This window comes from Equus przewalskii, chromosome 30, assembly GCF_037783145.1.
Source record: "Equus przewalskii isolate Varuska chromosome 30, EquPr2, whole genome shotgun sequence".
Classification (NCBI taxonomy): domain Eukaryota; kingdom Metazoa; phylum Chordata; class Mammalia; order Perissodactyla; family Equidae; genus Equus; species Equus przewalskii.
In genome coordinates, this window is record NC_091860.1 from 1,706,968 (window position 1) to 1,730,028 (window position 23,061).

The following is a 23,061-nucleotide window of genomic DNA, read 5'->3' on the forward strand; positions in this document are numbered from 1 at the left end:
CCGGGGCTGCTGGCTGGGGACCCAGCCTCACGGGGGGGACGGGGGGGGGGTTCCTTAAGAAAATATGCGCTGGGGAGAGAAGGCCGGCAGGAGAGAAAGGCCGGTGACTTCGGATGCGGACGCGACGGTGCCGAGGGGTCTGTGGACCCCCTACAGTAGGAAGCATCAGAACACGCGCTGACCGCGCCAAGATGGCGGCGGTGGCTCCAGCCGGAGGGCCTGGGACCGCGTGGCTCCGCGGCGCCCCACTCGGAGCTGAGGGCCCAGGCGCCCGCTTCCCGGGTACCGAGCGCAGACACTGGCTGCGCGCTCCCGCGGCCCAGGCCGCACCCCACTGCCTCAGGACACCACCTTGTGACGGGGCAGGGGCGCCCACGGCCACCGCACAGGACGTCGCGACCAGCCTACGAGACTGCCAAGCTGACGGACGGCCGACCAGGCCGTGGCCAGTCCCGGAGCCCGCAGCGGGGCTCCCGCGCCCAGCCCGGAGGGGGCCTCGGGCCTCCCTGCAGCGACCTCGCCCCGCGCTAAGGGCTGGACCGGGCGCTCCTGGCGACGGCCGGGGCGGGCGCCGCTGCCCCTCCCACGCCCCGGACAGGCGCCAGCCCGCGGGCAGGACGCCCGGGCACCGACCGAGGGACGGCGACGCCGGGGTGAGAACGTGCTCCTGGTTCTGTAACCTGCGCAGCACGGCGGGGTCGGCCGTCCTGGGCACATCTGTCCGAGGGGCCGAGTCTGCGGCCTTCGCGCAGCGACGATGTCGTCCGGTGGGCAGACGCCCGTCCGCACAGCTCGGAGGGAGAGGCCGGGAGCGCAGGCCGCGGGCCGCGCGTCAGAGGGCGGCCAGGGCAGGAGCGCCGGCTCGGCACCGGAGCTGCATCAACGGAGCTGACTGGTGTGACAGCAGCGCGACCTCTGCCAGCAAGGGCACACGAGGACAGGCACTCAAGTCTACTCAGATCTCGTCAGAGCGAAAGCAAAGCTCAAACCCTCGTTGAGAGGAAAAGGGCAGCTGGGGATCGTCCCGCGAGCGTGTTGTTCGAGTCCTCCCGGACAGGCCCAGGCGCGCACACGCGGGACACACGCCAACCTAAGGGCGCGAGGCGGCGGCCCGGGGACCACGCGAGCGGCTGAGGCAGCTGCGCACGGACTGTCCCCAGGCCCGAGCGCATCACCGGAACCCAGGCGCCGCCAAACGACAAGAGCAGCGGATGGAATCCAACGCGATGCGCATGGCGGGGACAGCCTTTCGGGAAGCCTGCTCAGAAACTGCAGAAGCGGGCGAGAAACGCCTGTGAATCAAGCGGATTCCAATTCCCCACTGTCAACAAAGGGAGGGAGAGCAAGACTGAACTGCAGCTGATGACTGGGAATTATTTTAGATGATAAATCCCTGGGAGATTTTTTGACATACGAATCGGATGGAGCAGAAAGAATTTAGGGATATGACGCAACAAATCTCCTTCCGTTCCCATCTACCTACGGACACGAACAAACTTCCTCAGCACTTACACCTACAAAAGCAGAGGACTTGATGACTAGCACCTCACTCCAGTCATAAGTAATACCCACAGAACCAGCCCAGGAAGAAAGGTTTTTCCAAAAACTGACTTTTCTGTTTAATAATTATTCATTAAAATTTTAATATATGTGTTGTTTTTGATCAACTGTGGGTTAATGATAATAATGACACCTCAATCCCAAATTTATTTTTAACATTTAGAGACATAATTATGAGAAATAAAAAGTAAATTTAGACCCATATTTTCATAGAAAAGAAATATGATAGTGTGATAAATGACTTTCAGAAATCAAAATACATTATGTCAGGATAAAATTCTATGGAGAAAATGGCATGGAAATACAAGTTCAAGACAAAAAAAGAAGGACGGGAAACTTCCCATTGCTAAAGAAGAGCATGTTCGTACATTTTTAAATGACTGAGAGTACACTATCAAATCATTATGGTACTAAGATTTTATTTGAAATGTTTTTTAAGACGGAGAGTTTTATTTTAAAATAATGTTTACATCAGAAATTATATCCTTTGATAGGATGAAAACTTTTATAGTCAACATAAAAATGTCTAAGGTAGTTCATAGTTTTTGAAAATTATTTTCCAGGGCATGTAAACAAAGAGGAAAAGTATGGAAATCACTGGTCTTAGAGCTTTGGGTTCCTGTGGATTCTTAGTTATCTAACTGTGGAGGCGTCCTCTGCGGAACTGGACATGCCAGGGAGAAGCACAGAGTGCCAGACAGGGAGCTGGAGAAAGGCGCCTCCCAGGACACAGCGCACAGGAAGGTGACAAAGAGACTGGGTGACGCAGGCGAGTGATGACAGGAAGGGCAGGGGACGCTCCATGGAAGAGCTCCTGACAGAGCACAGAGGCTGCCATCCCAAATGCCTGAGAAAGGAGAACAGACCAGCTGCTCCTGCCATGATTCAGGAGTCCCACGCAGCCCAGGAACAGAGACGGCCTCAGACAAAGGCAGGCCACAAAAGAGGGTCGCCATTTCAGTATTTCTGAAAGAACGTGCAAAGAAAACCACAGCTCCTACTTTTATTTCTGAACTTGACTGTTTCTACCTTTGGCTTCAAGTCACTCAGGAGACAAGTGGTTTTTATTCCTTTAATTATTTCAAGAAACTGAGAAACACACAGATTTCACACTCACACACACAGAAAGGTTTTTTATTTTTGTCCAAATTCTTTTTTAAGGCAAAGAACTTCTAAAAACCATACTAATTAAAATACAAAATGTAGTTTTTGCTTTCTCCTAATACTTAAGAGCAGGCTCTCATGTCTTTGAAATAATGAATTAAAATAGGATAGAAAAAGGAAAGACACTAGAAACTATAATTCTCCCGCACAAGCAAAAATGAAAGGTAGGGTGGGCTAAGTGAACTAATTTCTCCCTCCGGCTGCCCGGCCCCCTGAGGAACCCTTGGTCCCATCTTCACGGAAAGGCTCTCATACAAAGAAGTTCTGCAACGACCGCCCATTTGTGTGAGGAAAGGATGGAGAGAGCAGTCAGCCCGGCTTTGACGGACCATCCCTACCTTCAGCCAGCTGGGGAGGTCTAAGGAGGCAAGCACTCCATTATCGTTCTGTTTTGGTAAAGTTTCCAGCCTCCGTTCGAACACAGAGAAAAAGGTGCCAAATCCAGCCTAAATCTCTGCTATCCAGAGGGAAAAGGAATTTAACAGTCAAGAAACTCCGGATGACTTACTGCAGGCCCCTCGAAATCAGAATCGTGAACAGGCGGCGGGTGAGGAGCACGGCAGACAAAGCTGGTTTGTCAGACATCACGTGCTAGGGAGGGAAAGGTGAGGGGTCTGCAGAGCAGAGAGCTGCGAAGGCGCAAGAGCACATGCTGTGGTCGTGACTGTCATCACCCCAACAATGGCCGCCTACCCATAAACCCATTCTAAACTACTAAAGGAGTACCTCAATCTGAAGAAAAGAAGAGAGAACACCAGATTCAAAAGAAAGGAATCTAAAAGGTGCTGTGTGTCACATTACAACATTTCCTCCAATTAAAAAAAATAGGGGGGGCCAGCCCTGTGGCGTGGTGGTTGGGTTCAGTGCATTCCACTTCAGTGGCCCGGGTTCACGGGTTTGGATCCTAGGTGCAGACCTACACCATTTATCAACCATGCTGTGGCAGCAACCCACATATAAAACGGAGGAAGACTGGCACAGATGTTAGCTCAGGGCCACTCTTCCTCACCCCCCAAAAAAAGGGGGCGTAGGTGGGACCTACAATTTTGAACTGTTCTAGTACTCTTAGAAGTATGGGGGTCTTGCAACAGAAATCTAAGTTTATCCAAGTGAAGAATATCACAATCAAATCAAGAATGTTTCCTGGCCTTGTCATTTTCCATCTTGGAACCGTCTACACTGAACACATCCTCTGTACCAGGCAGAGGAAATACTTAGAACCAATATCACATGGTCCTCTCCCTCTTGCTGGGGACACAGACCAGGAAATTGTTTTAAACGCCACTCTCCAGTTATGACTGTGAAGCAAGCACTCACAGCTCCTGCGAGAGGCCCACCTCCCCCAGTCTGAGGGCCAAGGACACCTTCTGGAGGACACAACAGCAGAGCCGAGCCTGGAAGACTGAGGAAAGGAGCTGTATGGAAGAAGAAAGGGAAATACAGGTAACGCAAAGGGACATGAGGGCAAGTGGCACACTGGGGCAACCCAAGTGACTCAGTGTGGCTGCAGAAAAGAGGAGCAAAACAAGAGAGCAGGCTGGGAAGGCAGGCGAGGGTGGACTGCGAAGGGCCCTGCATCCCTTGCTAAAGCGTTCAGAATTTAATTCCAAGGCAACTGGGGAGCCGTTAAAAAAGTGTAAGCAAGTGACATAATCAGACTTGATTTACAGAAAGTCTCTTCACCTATCAACAGCACAGACACAGGACTGGAAGGGGATACGGTCGCAGGCCGGCCCAGAGGCTGCGCCAGTAATCCAAGGGGGAGGTGACGGGTCTGAGCCAAGGCAGCAGCACAGGGCTATGGAAGGGTAGTCAGATGCAAGGGAGGTTTAAGAGGCAAAAATTAATACGCCTTTGATTACCTGGATGCAATGGTGTGCTGATAAATGTTTAATAACTGCCTTAAAAAAGAAAAAAAGAAAGAATGTCCTGATTTGTGGCATTTGCCAATTTACATGGTGTAAAAACTCCCATCGTGGCTACTGCATGCTCCCAATACAATGTCACTGACTTGGAGCTGGGAAGAAACGTGCCCAGTCAGCTGGTGAAAGCCACTGTGAGTCAGCTCCAGCACCATAGCCAGCCTGTGAGAACCTGGAAGAGGGACGAGTCCAGGAAAACTCAAGGCCTTCCCTGGAGTGGGGACCTGGGCAGGGCAGGAAATGCAGGACGTCAACCACAGTTACTAAGTTCTGTTTGTGACAGACTGAGTTAGAGGAACCTACTTTCATCGGCAGACATAGGTCCCTCGTCTTAAGGAGCAAAGAATAGTCAATGGCAGCAAGTACCACATGAGAGGTCAAGAGCTAACGGAGGAGGTGAAACGTCCTTGGGCAAGCTTTCCAGCAGCCTCCAGGGAAAGGCGGGGTAGGAGGAAGATGCTGGAAGAGTGCCGGGAAGGAAAGAAGCAGAGATGGTACAGAAGCTGTCACTAAACAGAGCAGTAGAGAGGAGCACCTGTGGGAGACAGTGTTATTTTTCCTTTTCTTGTTTTTAACCCATGAGATTCAAGTATGCTTACATGTTGAATTTAAAGATCCGGCATTTAAGGAGAAATTGAAACAATACACAGAAGGGTCGGGGTAGCTGATACCCTGAGTTCCAGAAGAGGAAGGGGGAGGAGGTCTGCAGGAAAGGTGAAGGGGGCAATACGCCTCCCTCACTCGTCTCTGGGGCAACTGCCATCAGGTCAGACAGCCGCTGGGTCTCCTTTCACCATGACAGTCAAGGTCTGTGCCACCTGCTTAGAGGCTCTAATGCGATTTCACGTGCATCTTGTGAGAACGCTTTCCGAATGATGTTGGTCTGACTCCCAAGTCACAGGAAGCAAGAAAGCAAACCTCCAAGTATGCCAACCTTATAACTTGCTTTCACAGCGCCATCAAGTGCAAAAAACTGTTCATGATTCCCATTTTTCATTGTCCCAAACCCCCATCCCCACCACCACTTTCCTTCCCTCGCAATATCCTACCCTCCCAATGGCTTCCCCCTTCATCAGCCCAGGGAAAATATGCTGTCTCTTTTACCCAATACATTCAAAACTTACTTCACAAGTATTTGATGCCTACAATGACTCAGTCTTACTCTTAGAAACACTGATTTTTTAATAAATGCACCAAATTCTTTCCAATCAAGTCAGCGGCCTGCTTAACATCACATTAGCGTTCTACCACGTGAAAACTGCTACCTAACCATTACTGAGCAGTCATCAGCTCTGACAAATGAACTTACTGTCTTAAATATGTTTATTTTCTAGTCAGTTTAGGATCTTCTCTAAACTAGAGCTTAGCGATTTGCCAAGAGTCAGGGACACAATCATGCAGGACTCAGCTGGTCACTACATGATCATTTAACAAGTTTCTCCTGCTATACTTTTCTACAGGAATCTCACTAAGAAGATTTGTGTTCCCTGTCTTGTACATGTTTTCTATCTCCTCTGTAGCCAGAAGCCAGGGAACATCGAGATCAGCCAGGGGCTGAAGGGAAAACCCCCTAGGAGAATTGCACACACACCCAGGACAAATCACAAAAATCGCAGAATAATCTGGTGATGAGAAGTTCGGCAAAAAGAAAACACCTACCCCAACCACCCCATTCAGCTCTGAAATGACAAAATAGGGATAATGACACTTCTATTTAAGGCTTATATTTTGCTTTCTGTTATACACTGTCTAAAAAAACACTTCTGATCTTTTGAGAATTTATGCAAATCTCAATTCTTAAAGGAAAATTTCTGACTCTCAGGGTAGAAACTACTGCCCCAGTACGTACGGAGAAATAATCCAGCTGACCAGCAAGATGAGGATAGTTGCTTCAAATAGGAAATTCTGAAACCTAACTTACTGCGGAAGAAAGAAACCCCAAGGGAACCACCATCAACGATACACTTGGGGGCCACTGAAGGGATTCCAGTGGTACTCTGAGAACCACATCTAGGAGAAAATAAGACTCAGGCTAGTTACCAACAGGAGGCTTTTTTTTTTAAAGAAATATAAATAAATTAGGAACCTACCGTCCGTCTGAGATTTACTGAGGAATATTGTGCTGGCCCGAGGATGGTCTGAAGGATTGAATTCCATGTTCAAATCTTTAAAGAAAGAAAAAGAAAATATATGAATATCCATCTGATAACCAAGGAGAGCCAAGATTAAGTTTCAATTTTTCAATGTTAAATTGCTAATACACTCAAGGATTCTGGCAAAACCCCACAGTGATCAAGTTAATAGTTCTTTCAGATTCAATTGAGAATACCGCTATTTAGAAATCTGAAAAAGTCACACAAAAATTAGCCACTTGGCTGGAGATCTATTAGCTTAAAACTCCATTTTCCCTTTAAACCTGCTATGCATGCAGGATGCTACAAAACAGAAGGACAGGGTTCTAACACGCAATTGAAGCGAGTTGTGCACGACCACTGACTGGTCTGAGTCCACAGCTGGTGAAGGGTTTCCCTGACAAAGGTGAGCACAACAGGCTGCAGCTCAGCAGCTCGGCTGAGGCTGCACGCACACACTCCGCTTAATTACGATTGCTGTTTTCTGAAAAGGCAAAACTTATCCTTTAGAGCAAAGGCTGCAAAATTGGCCATCTGTGGGCATAATCTGGGCCACTGGATGTGTTTTCTTTGATTCACACATTTTCTTTCCTTTTTTTTAAATTTGAGCCAATATATAATGATTTTTATATTTCAAACACATACCACAAAGAAAGAAATACATATTTCTAGCTTCTCTTGAGCAATCAGATCATTTGGCGACACCAGGCCCCCAGTGCAACTGAGAATCCCATCAGGAAAGAGTTTTTCCAGATTAAGAAAAAACTGATTCCATAGGGAAAGAACGGTTAAACAAAAAAATTAAGTTAGGGAAGGAAAGAGAGAAGACCAATATTGGAAAGTCAGAATGGTCTTCAAATCAGCTTCTAGCATCAGAATAAAAACTATCCTGATTCAATTATTTCGATAAATTTCCAAAGAAACCCAGTCAACACCAATAAAAACAGATGGTATCCATCCTTAGCTTTAGTAGCTAATCAACAGATGTTAGCTCAGGGCCAATCTCCCCCACCAAAACAATAAAAAAAGGTAAATAACAAATGTTCTACTAAATTTTTTGGGGGGGGAGGGAGGACTTCTAAATATAAAAATGAGGGCAAGTATGTAATCCCAGCCATGGCAGATACGGTTAACTTCCAGAATCCTGAACCCGTGGTCCCACAGAAAAGCATCAATTGAAAACAACGTGCACGCAGCGCTTCTCGCCCGGGCATACCAGGAACTCAACTCTAGGGCCTTGGACACGCCAGCACTGCAAATTCCTTCTGTGTTCCTTTAATATCTAACTCAGACTCACTGACCAGATCAGAGTCCTTTAAGACCCACTATATTATTAAAATTATCAGTAAGGGTTTGTAGAATACCGCAAGCAAGAAGTGTAAAGCTTTTCTGTTTGAAGCCGACAGTGGAGCCAAAACAACACAAGACTGGCATTTCTTAGGGAATTGAGATCCTGCTTTTAAGTCCAACAAGTCCTGGGAGACAACCCCCAACGCCTGGAGAGTAGGATCTGGTGCTGTAAGGTCTACAAGCCCTCAAAACGACTGAGAATGGCAACGTCACCGATTCTGAGAGATGGCTTCTAATAAGAGGGCATTGCTTTAGTAAATGCCAGCGCATCTAGATGGTGGAATGCCATGCCGCCATTAAAAAGTCACGGGGAGAGTATTTCCTTCACGTGCAGATAGGTACATCACAGGTCATTAGGTGAAGAAAGCAGCATGGTATCGCTCTGGGGGGGGAATATGCACAGCACAGAAAACTGAAGATATACACCAATGTTTGCTTACCTTTGAATACTGCAATTGAGGGATTTTTTTTTTTTTTTTGCTGTTCTGTGTTTTCTAAGTTTTCTGCATTGAGCATTATTTTTGTTAATCTGTTTTAACTTTTGTAATTTAAAACATATCTTTAAAAACAACACATGAAAACCATTTGAGCCTTTATTATCCTCTAGATGGCTAGGCGGCTGGACATGCCCGTGCTGGTGTTCCGGGGAGAGGCCCAGAGCTCGTGCCGTGGCTGTTGGACCCCCTCCCAGAAGTCAGAGGAGGACATGCAGACACCAAGAGTCTCCCCATGAGCAGTGTCCGCTTGCTGAAGGAGCTCCTGACAAAACTGACCAACTCAGAGCGGCCCTTGGGCGGAGGTGCCCTGGTCCCATGTGCGGCGACACTACACACCTCCTGGTCTGACCAGGCCACGGGGAAGGGGAGGACGACTCCTCCATCTTCCACGCAGAAAACCAAAGAGCGGGAATCACATGTCACACTCTCCTGACCAAGTGTGACACAAGGAAAAGGTCACCATATGTTTCCTTACGGACAAGCCACAATTCTAGGTCTGATGGGAACACTCACTCGTGTCACAGATGGTTTCCTGCGTGGGTAGGAGGCCACATATCATCTCCACCCAGTTCAGGGACGCAGAGCAAGTCATGAGGAGCCTCCAAGACCAGGCTTTCATGGGATACTCACAGGTGGGCAAGTGAGGCCGAGAGAAGGGCGTGCCCAGCTGGGTAGTAACACAACTGGACCCAGACTCTGGTCCCCAGCTGGACTCCAGAGTGCAGAGCCAAGTCTCCCCGCCCCTGCTCGGCCAGGCCTTGCCTCAGACCCCGAGCCCCAGAAGGACTGAAGCGTGAGAGCTAAGCCGCAGGAGGCAAAGGCTGATGCAGGAGAGGTCCAGAAGCTCCTAAAGCTGGGTCCACAAAACCACCTTTCTCAAGTTCTCCCTAGAACTTAAGTTTTAGTATAAAGATCTTGGATAAGATAACTAGGAAGTTTCCACACATAGGAAAATCCAGGAATTCTTTGCTTCTGGACACAGGGATACGCAGTGAGGCTGAGGAAAACCGAGATCATCGGCGAATTTTTACTTGAAAGCAGGCTCGGATATTTATAGATGTTAGGGGGCAGCTTTTTCATGAGCTGCAAGGAACTACTTTGAAAAAAGCACTTAACAACATGCCGTGTGCATTTTCTCCAATCCTAACCCATAACTGTAGAGTGCAAAGTAACAAAACTCGACACCAGGTGCCAGCTGACCGGCTAACTCTGTACAGGACAAGTCTGAGGACAGGTGTCTCTGAGTCACCCCTCGTATGACGGCAGGCCAGCCTCAGAACCCCGCTTATCTAGCACTGACTCAAACAGGAAAATGGCAGAGCACAAAGGAACGAGGAAGTGCCAGGTGCTTCCTACAACTCAAGCTTCAGAGTGCAGTCCTCGATCTGGAAGAGACACAGTAATTACAGTACGTGCTTCGGCAAGGGAACTGCAACTATGGGAGGAACAAAACATGGGAAAAGGCAGAATTCTCATAGGCCAAGCAACACAAACCCGCCGTATCACTCAGACCTACAGTCTGAAGTCAAGCGCGACCAAAGTACTAGTTCAGCCATGAAGGAAACCATCCCCAGCTGCAGAGTCCAGCAGAAGGACACCCCACATGCACATGATGATGGGACATATCTGGAAGAGTGTGGTGGCCTTAGTGCCACTCACTTTCTGAATGGCAAGAACTGAAAGGAAGAAATTCATGGGATATTAAGCTTAAAATCAGAGTCTGCAAATGAAATAAACTTCACTGCTAAAGAATGCTCACCACTCTGCTAAAGTCAGTTCTGACTGACAGCACGCTACCCGTTCTAAAGTCCCAGTGCTGACTGTTCACACACGCTCCCTCGATCCAGCAGTGAGTACTCCTCATCCCCCTGGGCCTCCCCGGAAACTCGCCCAGCCCCAGCCCTCCCCTCACACTGCCTTCCCAGAGCCCACACGGCTGCCATCTTCCCACCTGCTCCATCCAGCTCTTGCATACCTCATGTGCTAACTTACCCACAAGTCATAACTTATAAAATTTAAATATTCACTTGGCTGGGTGCCATCTGGGTGCCACCTGAGCAGAGACCACTGCGCTTACTGAGAAGAGCAAAGCCCACTGGAGTACTTCCAGACCGAGACAAGCCCTGCAGAAATGGGCTGGCTGGGAACACCACAGGGGCCAAGAGCCCTGCAAAGGAAGGAAGCATGCAGCCGGCCTCCAGGAGGGCACAGGGCAGCTGAGAGAGTGCATCCCACACGCACTGAGTCAGGCCGGGAGACGAGGTGAAGACAGCATGAGAGCACAGGGCCAGCTGGTGAAGTGGAGAACAGATCCGAACAACCTCTGTGAGATAGAGAACAGCGCGATCAAAACAAGGGCTTAAACAAAGCAGTGGACTCTAAGAGTCAAAAAGTTATACCGCTTTTTCTTCCTGCTAAGGCTACTCAATAGAGTTCAGTTTAACAGAACAAACCAGCATTGAGTCCATACCATATGCCAGGCATTGTGTTCAGTCCTCTTGAACTATTCTGACTTAAAGACTGCTTTGGGGTGGTCACCACGTCTGAATCTTTACCTGTCCTATTAGCTACACCAATTACTCCGTGGTCATAAGAGTTCATTCTTATTGTTCGAAGTGCTACAGTCAATTAATGGTGAGACAAAACGTGTATTTAGATGATTTCAAAACACATCATCTTATTTCTGTCACATATTTACCTTCATTATTACAGTGAGAGGGAATCAACCAGCATTTTATTAGATACCACAGTAGGAATACTGGGGGGAGTTATTAAGACCAGTCCAACCTGCCACGGTTTTCACTCATTCATTCAACAATCACTGAGCATCTTCCAGGGGCCAGGTACTGCTCAGTTCCACAGGCAGAGGGTACAGAAGTGAACAAAACAGATCAAGCCCCCGCTGTCACGGAGCATCCTTCTAAGGTGAAGGTGTGAAGTACCAGTGGAGAAAACAAAAATAGTGAAAAACCCATCAAGATATTCTACAAATCCTATAACCCACATTTAGAAAGCTAAAAGTCAACAGTCCTGGAGCTCCACGAATCATTCAGTCCCCAAAGAGAAGCTCAAATGGTGGAGAAAAAAATATTTTATAACGTAAAGAATCTAGCTGTGAATTCATCTCTGCTGGCTCTTTGGCCCTGGGCAAACTGCCATAGTACTCTGGGTTTCATTTTCCTCATCTATACGCAGGCGAACACCACCTCACTCAGAGGATTGCTGTGAAGAGGAGAAGTTGCGTATAGAAAGCAGTAAGCAGGGTATCCGCCCCAGCAGGCGCCCCATAAACACTGACTGTTAAAATTCTACGGTATTTAAAAAAAAGTATGGCAAGCATCTAGTTCAGTGCTCAAGACAGAAAACTCAAAATATATACGTAAAACTAGAGACACTACAGACGGTGCTGCACCGTCATTACACAGTCTCTGTTCTCTCGAGTCCTGGCTGGAAACTGCTATCAGAGAATACAGCTTCTCCCGTGATGACACGAGGAACCAGCCTGAGGGAGTGGTGCTGTGGAGAAAAAAGGCAGAAGGCTACGGAATGCCTAGAACTGACTTGAACCTAACGCTTAGGAAGCAGAGTTTTGAACAACTGTTTCTTTATGCTGATGACACCTATTAAGACCCACTGTCAAATTACACTATTGAGAGAGCAGTCCTTCCAAGAGTCTATCGCCAGCCAGACTTGCAGGTGATAATGGAAATACTTGGTCACACTGCTTTCAGTCTACGTTTCAGCTGAGGGCAAGGTATAAGAGGATCCCTTTATTCAAAATTAGAAATAAATCAAACAGCATGCTTGCAAATCAGTTTAATTTAGCAGTACTCTATGCCAGGTAACCTAATTTTCTTCTGCCCTTTCCACAGATGTCAGAGTATCAGTGATCCACAATTGTTCATCTCAGCTTTTAAACCAGCACCAGTGTTACAAAGGATCCATGGAATAAAACAGTATCTAAAATAAGTGGGAGTCATTATCTCTCACTGATGGTCTGGAAAACCCGTAAAAATGAAACAGGAAAGTGCAGCGAGGTCAAATACGTGCCAGGTCTAACAGGGACAGAAAGGAGACACAGAAGACAGTCTGCACAAGTGGAAACCCCACCGCCCCCCTCCTCTCTCTGCACTGCTGGACCCCAGGCTGACCACAGTGCCAAAACTCATCCAAAAGATGGGCTGTCCATCTCTTCTAGACAATGTCCGTGGGCAGGGCCCAAGAATTCAAGGATTCTGTGATTCCTTCATAGTTTTGGAACTTCATGGTAGAAAGTCGACTTTGACTTGAAGGCCCCTGTGGTTAGGTGACAATCCCAAGCTTAATATGAGATGACACCATTGGGCCTGTTTTCTGTCTTTAGACAAATATTTGACATGGTGAAAATATTTTAGATAATCACATTTCTAAGTCTGGCTATGATCTGCAAGACAATGATGAAATCGACAAATAAAGCCTGTTAATTTTAAATCAGATTGGTTTACTTTTACTTTTTAGTTACTATTATCCCACTACCTGAAAATCAGTGACTATCTCAATTCACTAGTGCCCAAGAGACCAAAATCAAGAGCTTGACGCCACTGGTGCTCCCGCAGCTGCCACGGGAAAGCCCCAGTCCCAGCAGCCCGCGTCCACGTCCCTCTTTGAACAACCACTGCTGCCGTGGCTGTGGGGGAACTGCTGCTACTGCAACTTCAGTTAATTCTGCAGCCAGCTTTTCTTTTTTTTTCCCCCCGATTTTATTTTTCCTTTTTTCTCCCCAAAGCCCCCCAGGACACAGTTGCATATTTTATTTTTAGTTGTGGGTCCTTCTAGTTGTGGCACGTGGGATGCTGCCTCAGCATGACTTGAGGAGTGGTGCCACGTCCTCGCCCATGATCCGAACTGGCGAAACCCTTAGCCGCCGAGGCGGAGTGCGTGAACTTAACCACTCGGCCATGGGGCTGGCCCCTAAAAGCCATCTTTTCTACTCCCACTGATTTCAAGTTTATTCTTTCCGATTATTCTAACACACTTAGATTTGGTTATTTTTATTTTCACCGTCTACTCTAAGCTGCCTGCATCCCTCAGGGTGATCCATGTGTGCGGCTTTGTGACTGCATGTCTCTGGGTCCACACATCTCTGTGTGCTGGGCCTCCAGGTCTGAGTCTGTGCTTGGACGTGTGTGTCTCTGTGCACACACATCTGACTCTCGCTCATGTGCTCTCCGACTGTCTGTCTTTCTCTCCATTTCCCTATTTATCAGCCTCTCCATCACCCTCTTTCCAACCTCTCTCTCGGTTTCTCTTCTACTCACTCTTTTTCTCTCCCCATATCCATTTCCTACTTCCCTCTCCCCCTCCCTGCCCAGCCCCTCTCCAGGCTCTCCACTGTCTCCTTCTAATATTCCGTCTTAAGATGAACCAAAGGAGACAGAGAAAGATCCTAATGTTAAGACTGACAACAGGGGCTGGCCCCGTGGCCGAGTGGTTAAGTTTGCGCGCTCCGCTTCGGCGGCCCAGGGTTTCGCCAGTTTGAATCCTGGGCGCGGACATGGCACCACTCATCAAGCCATGCTGAGGCGGCATCCCACATGCCACAAGTAGAAGGACCCACAACTAGAAATACACAGCTATGTATCGGGGGGCTTTGGGGAGAAAAAGGAAAAATTTTAAAATCTTTAAAGAAAAAAAAAAAGACTGACAACAGACTGTCCTGGCAATTGAACAGACTAGATAACCTAAAAACTCTCATACCATAAGCACTCAGAAACATGAGGTAAAATATAAAACATCCTTTTAAATGCCTACGAGAGCCTGGCAAGAAAGTAAGAGAAATGACCTGAGGCTCTAACCAGAGAGTCGCTGAAGCCTTTAGCAGGATGTGGGTTATCCAGCAATACAAGCGGGTCTTGGATTTCAACCATGGTGACCACACTTCCTGGGTCACACCTGTCATCCTGGCGTAATTACTAACACTAACCTCCTTTACTTAAAAGTGCCTTGGTTTGGAAGTCACCTAATTTTAATGTCCTGCAGGATAGGATATAAGCCCTTAGAGTGGAAAGAAGTTGAATCTGACACTTTCACATACATCTGGAACCCTCAAAGGGCTACAATCTCAGCAAAAATTGAATTAGAAAAAAACAGTTGTCTAAGAATCCAGAGGAAAAAGGAGTGTGGGCCTGGGAAGGGAGAAGTCTCCCAGCCCCAGGAACTGGCACCACTGCTCCGCGCCTCTAATGCGGTTCTGGGGCCCCAGCCTGCTCTACACGTGAGTTCAGGAAACCCCTGGGCAAGTTTACACCAAATGGGTCACAGGCCAGTCACACCCCAGGTGCCTGGCTGAAGTCACTGCAAACACTCTGGAGAAGCCTGACTCAGGGACTCCACCTGATTACTCCCCTTCTAAAGATAGGCCCACCATCCAAGAGGATGAGACAGAAGGAAGGGATCCATTACATGCAAGAGTCAGGAGACACGACCAACAGCAAGGCCAGGCCCTCAAGAACTTGGATAGAGACCATAAAATAATTTTATGTGCTAATTAAACACACAAAAGAAATAAAAACATAAGGGGGAAAAACGGAGTTTTGGAAAAAAGCCATGTCCATATGTGTGTTCACATATACATATATAGGTATGTATACACACACATGTGAAAACATGTATATTCTAGAAATAAAAAACATAGTTACTGGAATCTAACACTCAATAGTTGGGTTAAACCGCAGATTAGACACACCTGAAAACAGAACTGGTGCCCTGAAACACAGATCTAAGGATATCACTTAGAATGAAGCAGAGCGAAAGAGTTACAACGCATGGAATGAAAAAGTCCAACCAACAGCGGCTCTGCCGTCCACAGCCGTTCAGGATAAAATAGACTCCCAGCAAACCCCTCATCAGGTGAAGGCTATCTCGATCAGAGCTGTCTACCAAAACCCTACAGCAACCCTCATACTAATGCTGAAACATCAGATGCTTTCTCTTTCACTCAGGAACGAGGCTGGGATCCAGCTACCTTCAATCCAACATTGTATGGGATGGGACAAGAAAAAAATAAAAGGAATTTACTGGACTCGAAAGAAACAAAACTGTCATTTGCATATAAGTGTCTACTTAGAAAATACAAAGGGCTTTACAAATCTATTGGCACAAACTATAATACAAATCAACATACAGAAGTCCATTTCATGCCTTTATCTTAGTAGCAGTGCTCAACAGACAGCAGCAGCCGCTCCTCTACCCTAGGGGTGTTTAGAAACGTGCGGGGACATTTTTGGCTGTCATGACGACAGTGGCTGCTGCTTGTCTTTTACCACTGTCCCACACAATGAGAAGTGTGCCTCACAATGCCAACAGGGTATTCAGTGAAAAACACTGTGGCCTAGAGAAACATCAGCAAACATAACAATGATAATATAAAAAAGACTCAATTCACTAAGCAAAAAAACCCTATCATTAAATTTAAAGAAGTGTAAGATCTCATACAGAAAATTATAAAATTTTATAGAAAGAGCTAAAATAAATATATCTGTTTATGTGTAGATAACCTACACACACACACTCATATACACATATTCACACGCACACACGTCCGGCATCACGTACCCCCTGCGTCAGGCCCCATGCTGCATGCTGGGCTAGGGATACAGCAGTGAACACGATAAGTGAGGTCTCTGCTCCTAGAATTATCTGTCTGAGAGTTTGAAAGTTTTAAGATGATTACTTTGTGTGGTCACAGTTCGTACTACAAACTAATCTCTTTCATTTTAAAACTGAAAATGCAGGTGGTAGCTTTTCCAGGACACATGCTTCATCCTAAGACTGCTCCTCTGAGCATCCTGCTGACTGCCACCACACCCACTGGAGGTCAGGCAAGGAAGAGCAGACAAACGGTTAGGAAAAGTCACTATGGGGGTGGCGGCAAGTGCAACAGGGTCGACACTGGTGCCTGCTCCCTTCCACAGGAGATTTAATGGAAGCACAGGGACCAGTGGACACATCAAGAAGATCTTATTACAGCCACAGCACTGGGGACACACAGGCTCTCGCTGGCTTGCACGTTTACTATCTGGCCTCGTTTCCCAGTTCTCCTTGCCTTACGCTTTGTGCTCCACCACACATGTTCCTTGAGGTTTCCACAGGCTTGACCAGACCATCCCCTCTGCCAGGAACAAGCTCGCTGGCTTGGCCCATCTGGGCTCTCCTACTCCCACCTCCAGGCCGGGCTGAGGCTATGGTCCCCAGAGGACCTCCTGACTCATTAGGCTCCTCACTTGCCCTTCTCCTCTCCCACCAAGCTTGGTACATGCCTGTGTTCTATCACCTTTCTCATATCCCCACAGCCACTGGTTTGAAGGTGTGTCCCCCCAAACGTGTACTGACTGCATGAAAGTCAGTGGATGAATTCAAGTGTCTTCTCTATGCCACCATATATACACGGTACTCAACCAGACACACGGATTAACACAAAGATTATTTCAGACACATTCCCCACTAGCAAGGAGCTTCTGTGCGCTGGCACATGCCCATTTCCACAAACAATCCTGAAGCCACGCCAAATGCAGTAAGGGTCACATGGTAACCTGACGGGAGGTGCTCCAGTTTCACTGGTAGAGCAGAGATGACTTCCGAGAACAGATGAGATTTCGTGGGCCTGTCAGTTGGATTTTTATTTGGAAGAAGCTGCTCAGAGGGAGGTGCATTTCAGCCAGAAGGAAGAGTATGGGCCAAGGCACTTGGTGGACAGAAAAAAGCTTCTTAGGGGACAGCCAGGAGACATGCATGGCAAGGCTGGATAGTTCAGCAAGACAAGCCAAGGACAGGAAACCAGGAAAGATAGATTCAGGTCAGACGGTGGAAGCCCTCGAGTGCCAGAACAAGAAGCTGCATTCTTCCACTGAATAAAGAGGGACAAGCCACTATTGCTGAATTGTCTCAACAATTCAAGTTGACTGCTGGTGTTTATGTTTAGAAAGATATTCATAGAAAAAAATTCGAAGGTGAAGTGACAAGTTTAAATTCAAAAAAAGGAGAACAGAAAAATCACGCATCAAATAAATTAATTGGACAATACTTGCTTTGCCAGGGGACAGATTATTAAGTGTAACTGCAACGTTTAAGGTCCAGCAGAGAACAAGATAAAAAATGTGGAATTGAAAGCTAAAAGACTGAATTCTGCTTCTGTTTGGCTACTTGAGCAAATCATGTTACTTCTCTAAGTCTCAATAAAATGAAGATGATAGTCACATTCTGATGGCCTCACTGAGTTCTCTGAGGATCAGAGACAACGCAGGTTCAAGCCAGTGGGATTCGTGGGCCCCCATAAAGGCTGAGGGCAGTCCTCATCCACTGGAATCAGTACCACCTTGGGAGAGGCACCATGTGTGCAAAGTCCAAATGCTCAACCGTAAATCAACCAACAAGCCGAACAATGAAAACAGCATAAAAGAATGATCAAGTGAAGTAGCTCTTCTCAACAACCTAAGGAAAGGAAAGGAAAGAAAAAGAGAAACTGGCAAGGACCAACCATTAACTCAAATGTAGATTAATTCAAGGAGAAAGCATCTCCTAGCAACCAGCCTCTCTTGAGAGGCATGAATCAGCGCTAACATTGAAACAGGAAAAACACCACTTAGATCGCTGATATTTTAATACCAGGCAAAAGACTAGGTCTTTTAAGTTCAGGCAATAATGATGAAATCTGCTATTGTAGACAACTAAAAAGTGTCCAAAATGGCACCCTGAAAGCCACTAAGGAGATATTTGAGTCCTCTATCATTGTTTAAGTCAACAAGTCAACAAACCCGCATTGAGAATCAACTTGATGTAGACACTGTGTACAGGAAATGCAACGGTGAAAGACCCTGTGGCCCTCCAGAGTGTAAAGCCTGGGGTGCGGTATGAAGCGGACGAGTCAGCAGGCAGTTACAAGTGCTTTGCTAGGGGCAGCAGCCAAAGGAGAACCAAGGAGAGAGCGGAGGCTTGCTGCGAGAACGGGTTAGGTAGCAGGCTAAGGGGAGAGGAAGGGGTTCTAAGGCAGAGAAACCAGTATATCGAAAACAAAAGCTAAAAAAAAAAAAAAAGACAAGCATACCAGGCCTTTAAGATACACAACGGGAAATGTACGAGAGGATGTAACATAAGGGGAAGGAGTGAGAAAGGGTTGATGGGAGAGTCAGGATTTTATCTCAAGGGCACCAGAGGGTTCCTGAAGGGGTGGACTGACACTTCAGCAAAGTCATCATGGCTGCACAGTGGGGGAAATGAACCGAAGGAGGACAAGACTGGACACAGGATATCAAGAAGGAAGCTGTGGCCATAATCCAGGCGAGAAGGAAGGTGGTTGACAGAAGTGGATGGACTTGAAGACATTCCAGTGAGTGATGAGAGGTGGAGCACAAGGACAGAGAAGCAGACAAGGAAGACAACCAGCAGTTGGCAAAAGGGCCCTGCACAGAGGAGGGAGGGAGCAGGGTGGGTGCACTGCTGGGTACAGCCCACATGCAGGAAAACAACGGCCTGCGAGTCCAGTTAAACCCCACACACTTACGGCTGTGCCAAATGCCTTAACCTGCTCATCCTTCCCACCTCCAGACCTTTCCCTCCAGTCTACCGAGATCACCTGTTACCATCCAGCATCCCGGAGGCATGCCCACTCAGCGCAGCAGTGTCCTGACCTTCAGGGCCTGCCACGCGCTCTGAAGCCTTCAGTGACAGCCAGTGTGTCACTAGGACCTTCCACGATCTATTTTCTTTGTTGGTGATCTGGGAGGAGGTCAATGCCATGAATTTCCCTCCCAAGTCAGGTTTACAACTGCTTATTTTCTAGCAAACGATGGTATAAATTTTAAGCTCTGGAAATCTTTATCATTTGCTTATATCCATAAATTCCAAAAGCAGCTTTTGATTTTTCTGCCTTTTCTCTTCATGTTAAGGATGTGCTGCCAAATTTAATCAGTTTTTAACTATTTTAATAAATCCTTTTAAAAGTTCTGACATATACTTCCCCGAGTCTGGGCAGACGATGCCATTTGTTTCCAACTGTAATCTCTCAGCTTCATCGAGTCCTCTTCCTTTCCAAACTGGCGCTGGCAGGGGCCCCTTACTCCTTACCCTCCACTAGCTTACGCCTCCTCAGAATCCTGTCCCCACAAAGTCATTCGTTCTTCCTTCTGTAAGATTCAGTAATGCAAAACCCTGGCTTGAATTCCTCCAGTGAAAGAAGTCACTTAGAGACCATGAAGATCAACAACCTCCATCTGCCAAAAGACCGACAAACCTTGTTTTCAGTGTACAGAAATCCACAGCTTACGAATGGAACTGGTTTTATATACATTTCCCCAAATATCCCTAATTAAAGCATTAAGTAGCTGATACATACAACAATCCTGAGGAATGCCAAAGAGACCACTCCTCTCTTCTGCCTTCCCTCAGCAAAGCCACAGAGCACACAGGGCACCCACCAAAAGGCCCACCGACAGGAGCACAAGACACCGCATCTCAGACACGACCGGCACGGGGTCCTTGCCTCACAGGCACTATGTGGGGGGAATGGCTGGTCTTTCTGATAGGGCCTGGAGGGTGGGTTTTCAATCCATCACCACCCCATCTACTCTGAAAAGCCCCCTCACTCCCACACCTTGAGAAGCTGCCACAAGGAGCGGCTGCAATGGATGAGCGTGTGCCAGATGCACCACGCAGCACAGTCTGTGGCAGAAGACCTCCCCTCTGCACCTGTGCACGTTAATCTGCTGCCCGCTAGGTTGAAAACGAGGCTCATCTTGGTTCCCAGCTTCAGAGTCTCCTGGTTCTCAAGGATTCCTGCAAAGCCCCTTCTTGAGGAAGCAAGAGCAAAGGGACAGGGGTGGAGATGAGCTGAGCGGAGGGCCTTCGGGGTGGAAATGGGCGGGGGGCCACTCCAAAGGAGGCAGAGAAAAGCTCCACTTCACACAATGGCTTGGAGAAACACTGTTTCTTTGGATATAAAAGTGCCATATTGTAGGTAAAAAAAAAAAAAAAAAGGTCTATCGTGTATGCTCAATCCCTGATTAAATAACAAATAAAGCGAGTGAACCTGATCTGGTGAAGCGAGGAAGCAAATAAGGAGTATTTGATACTGTACCACATCATAGAGTATTGCGATGCCATATTCATGATGCTGCAGAAAGCATTATGTAAGAGAGCAGACAAAACAAATATCTTCCACAAACATCTCATGCCATCTCCCCTGAGCTTCTGCTAAAGGTATTCTCTTTTTTCTCTTCCATTTGCTCAAATCATATTTGTAATTACAGCTTGATCCTTACTGAGTGTAGCTATGTTTCCGGCACTCTGCTAGGCATTTCACCTACATGAAATCCAATTCCACACGATAACCCTGAAAGTTGGCATAATTACCCACACCATAAATTATTTTTTTTTAAATGAGGCTCAGAGAAGTTAACATCCCCAAGTTCACACCACTACAAGTGGCAGGCAGGTCAGAGAGGTCTGACTGCAGACAAAGGGCATCCTTGCTACCTCCCCCGTGAAGGCATCTGTGGCATCTGAAGGTTCTCTCCTGCTGTCCCCACCACTCCCCAAGCCGGCAACAGCAGGCCAAAAGCTACAGCATTTGTGTCTTCATTTCCAGGCTCTCAGATGTTCTTTTAGGCTGAACCAATATATTTACCTCAGCCAGTAATCCCCCTTTTGTTTCCTTTCTATCTTTTAATCAGTCAGGAACCAGGAGACTAGTTAACTAGACTTTGTTAGACCTGGTGTGAAGTATGCCCCCCACAGTATACAACACAACGTGAGCCCCAGTTAGGCACTCCCTGAGTACACGTCTGATTAAGCAACGGGTCTGCCTCTGCTCATCACCAGCCTTCACCCCTCCCTCCAGCCAGAACGTCATCTCGGAGGAAGGGACTGCTCCTGTCTCATTCGCCTCCGAGTCACGGGTGCCTGGAACACCAATGCAGAGCAGGCACCAGGCAAAGAGGCGGGACGCAGGAGGAATGCGTGCATAGTACAGCCAAGTATGACGCCTCTTCCATAGTTAGCACCCACAATTCAGAATCTTCTATAAACTCTATATGAGTTGGAACAAATAAATTCAGAAAAAAAACTTCCCACAAACCATGGCAGGAGGAGTGAGTTGAGATTCTTTTCACCTTCCGAGAGAGAGGGAAAGAGCCATTCCATCAAGGTGACTAGTGTAGGTATGCCGCCACTGGGTCAACAGCTCCAAGTGTCCTGGCTGGGGCCTTCCACATACTGACATCCCCCAGAAGCCCACATCATCTACAGCAGTCAAGGACAAGTGCACAGAAAGGAGCCCCCAGGAAAACACAAAACACTACTTTTTCCTTGTAGGGAGGGAGGCACTGATTCCAATCTTTTAAAAACATAGACTACATATATGTCATGTCCTACTCCATTATCCACCCCCACCAAAAAAAAGAAAAAGAGGAACCAAAATACAAAACAGCAAAAATAATAGGTGGAAAAAATTTTAGAAAGAATCCAACTCATAGTTTTGCACTTACGATTTCCCTACAAGAGAGTTACAAAATGAGGTCTGGCTTTGGATTACAGTAAAATGCACATGTAGGATCCAATGTGAGCATAAACTATGGATCTGCTTTCTGATCCCATTAGTACTGGTTTCCAGCAAGGCACAGCACCTGTCAGAAGAAACTGAGGCCACAAAGGGGCACAGCCTCCCCAGGCCGAGCTCCGTCAGCCCCCAGGAAAGAACAGGCGAGGAGTACCTGCAACAGAGACCTCTGCACAACACGACCAAGAGACCCCAGACGCCAAGAGACGGGCAGCAGCACTGATTACACACCAGCCTGCAGCCCGCCAGTCCCCACCAGAGAGTTCAACAGGGGGTAACAGCCAAAGCAGGTGGAGAAAAGCCTCACCACGGAAACAGGGCTACAGAATCAGAAAGTATCTGACAGCACAGACTAAATAAACCAAATGAAAACTTAAATAAAACAAGATGATGAACGGATAGCACATCAAAGATGGAAGAGTAGAACATCTAACTCAGGACAAGCACTGTGGAACCGACATGCAAGAAAGACAGCTACACCAGAACGAGAATACCCCAGTGCGCATGTATCTACACACATATACACTATACATACCTTGGACCACCCCCTAGCATTGTCAGAGGGAGAACAAAGAGCTGCCTCGCTGCCTGAATCAGATGGCATAAAATTAACAGGAGACAGAGAAAGCAGAACTCAACCTCTTTGCACGGCCATCTATATCCCACAGACTCTGAAGATTATCTTTCCGGTCCCTGTATGTCACTCTAGAGTACTTTTACGATTCCTGGCAGGCAAATTCCTAGTTATGTCTGCAAATGAGATCATTGCCTATTGGTATTTTACCCACTTTCAGACCTGATATATAACATATTTTAAGAAGAAAAAGAAAGTTAATTCTAGAATATAC

General features: G+C 47.2%; 1 protein-coding gene across 21 annotated transcripts in view; it reads right to left on the reverse strand.

The window, feature by feature from the left end:
• CCNY (cyclin Y) overlaps positions 1–23,061 on the reverse strand; it is a 318,347-nt gene that overhangs the window by 56,628 nt on the left and 238,658 nt on the right. For all 21 annotated transcript variants that reach the window (XM_070601618.1, XM_070601616.1, XM_070601613.1 and 18 more), the window contains one exon: positions 6,737–6,811. In XM_070601618.1, coding sequence (XP_070457719.1) covers positions 6,737–6,803 — 67 coding nt within the window. In that variant the 5' untranslated portion in view covers positions 6,804–6,811. The remainder of the gene's footprint in view (positions 1–6,736; positions 6,812–23,061) is intronic.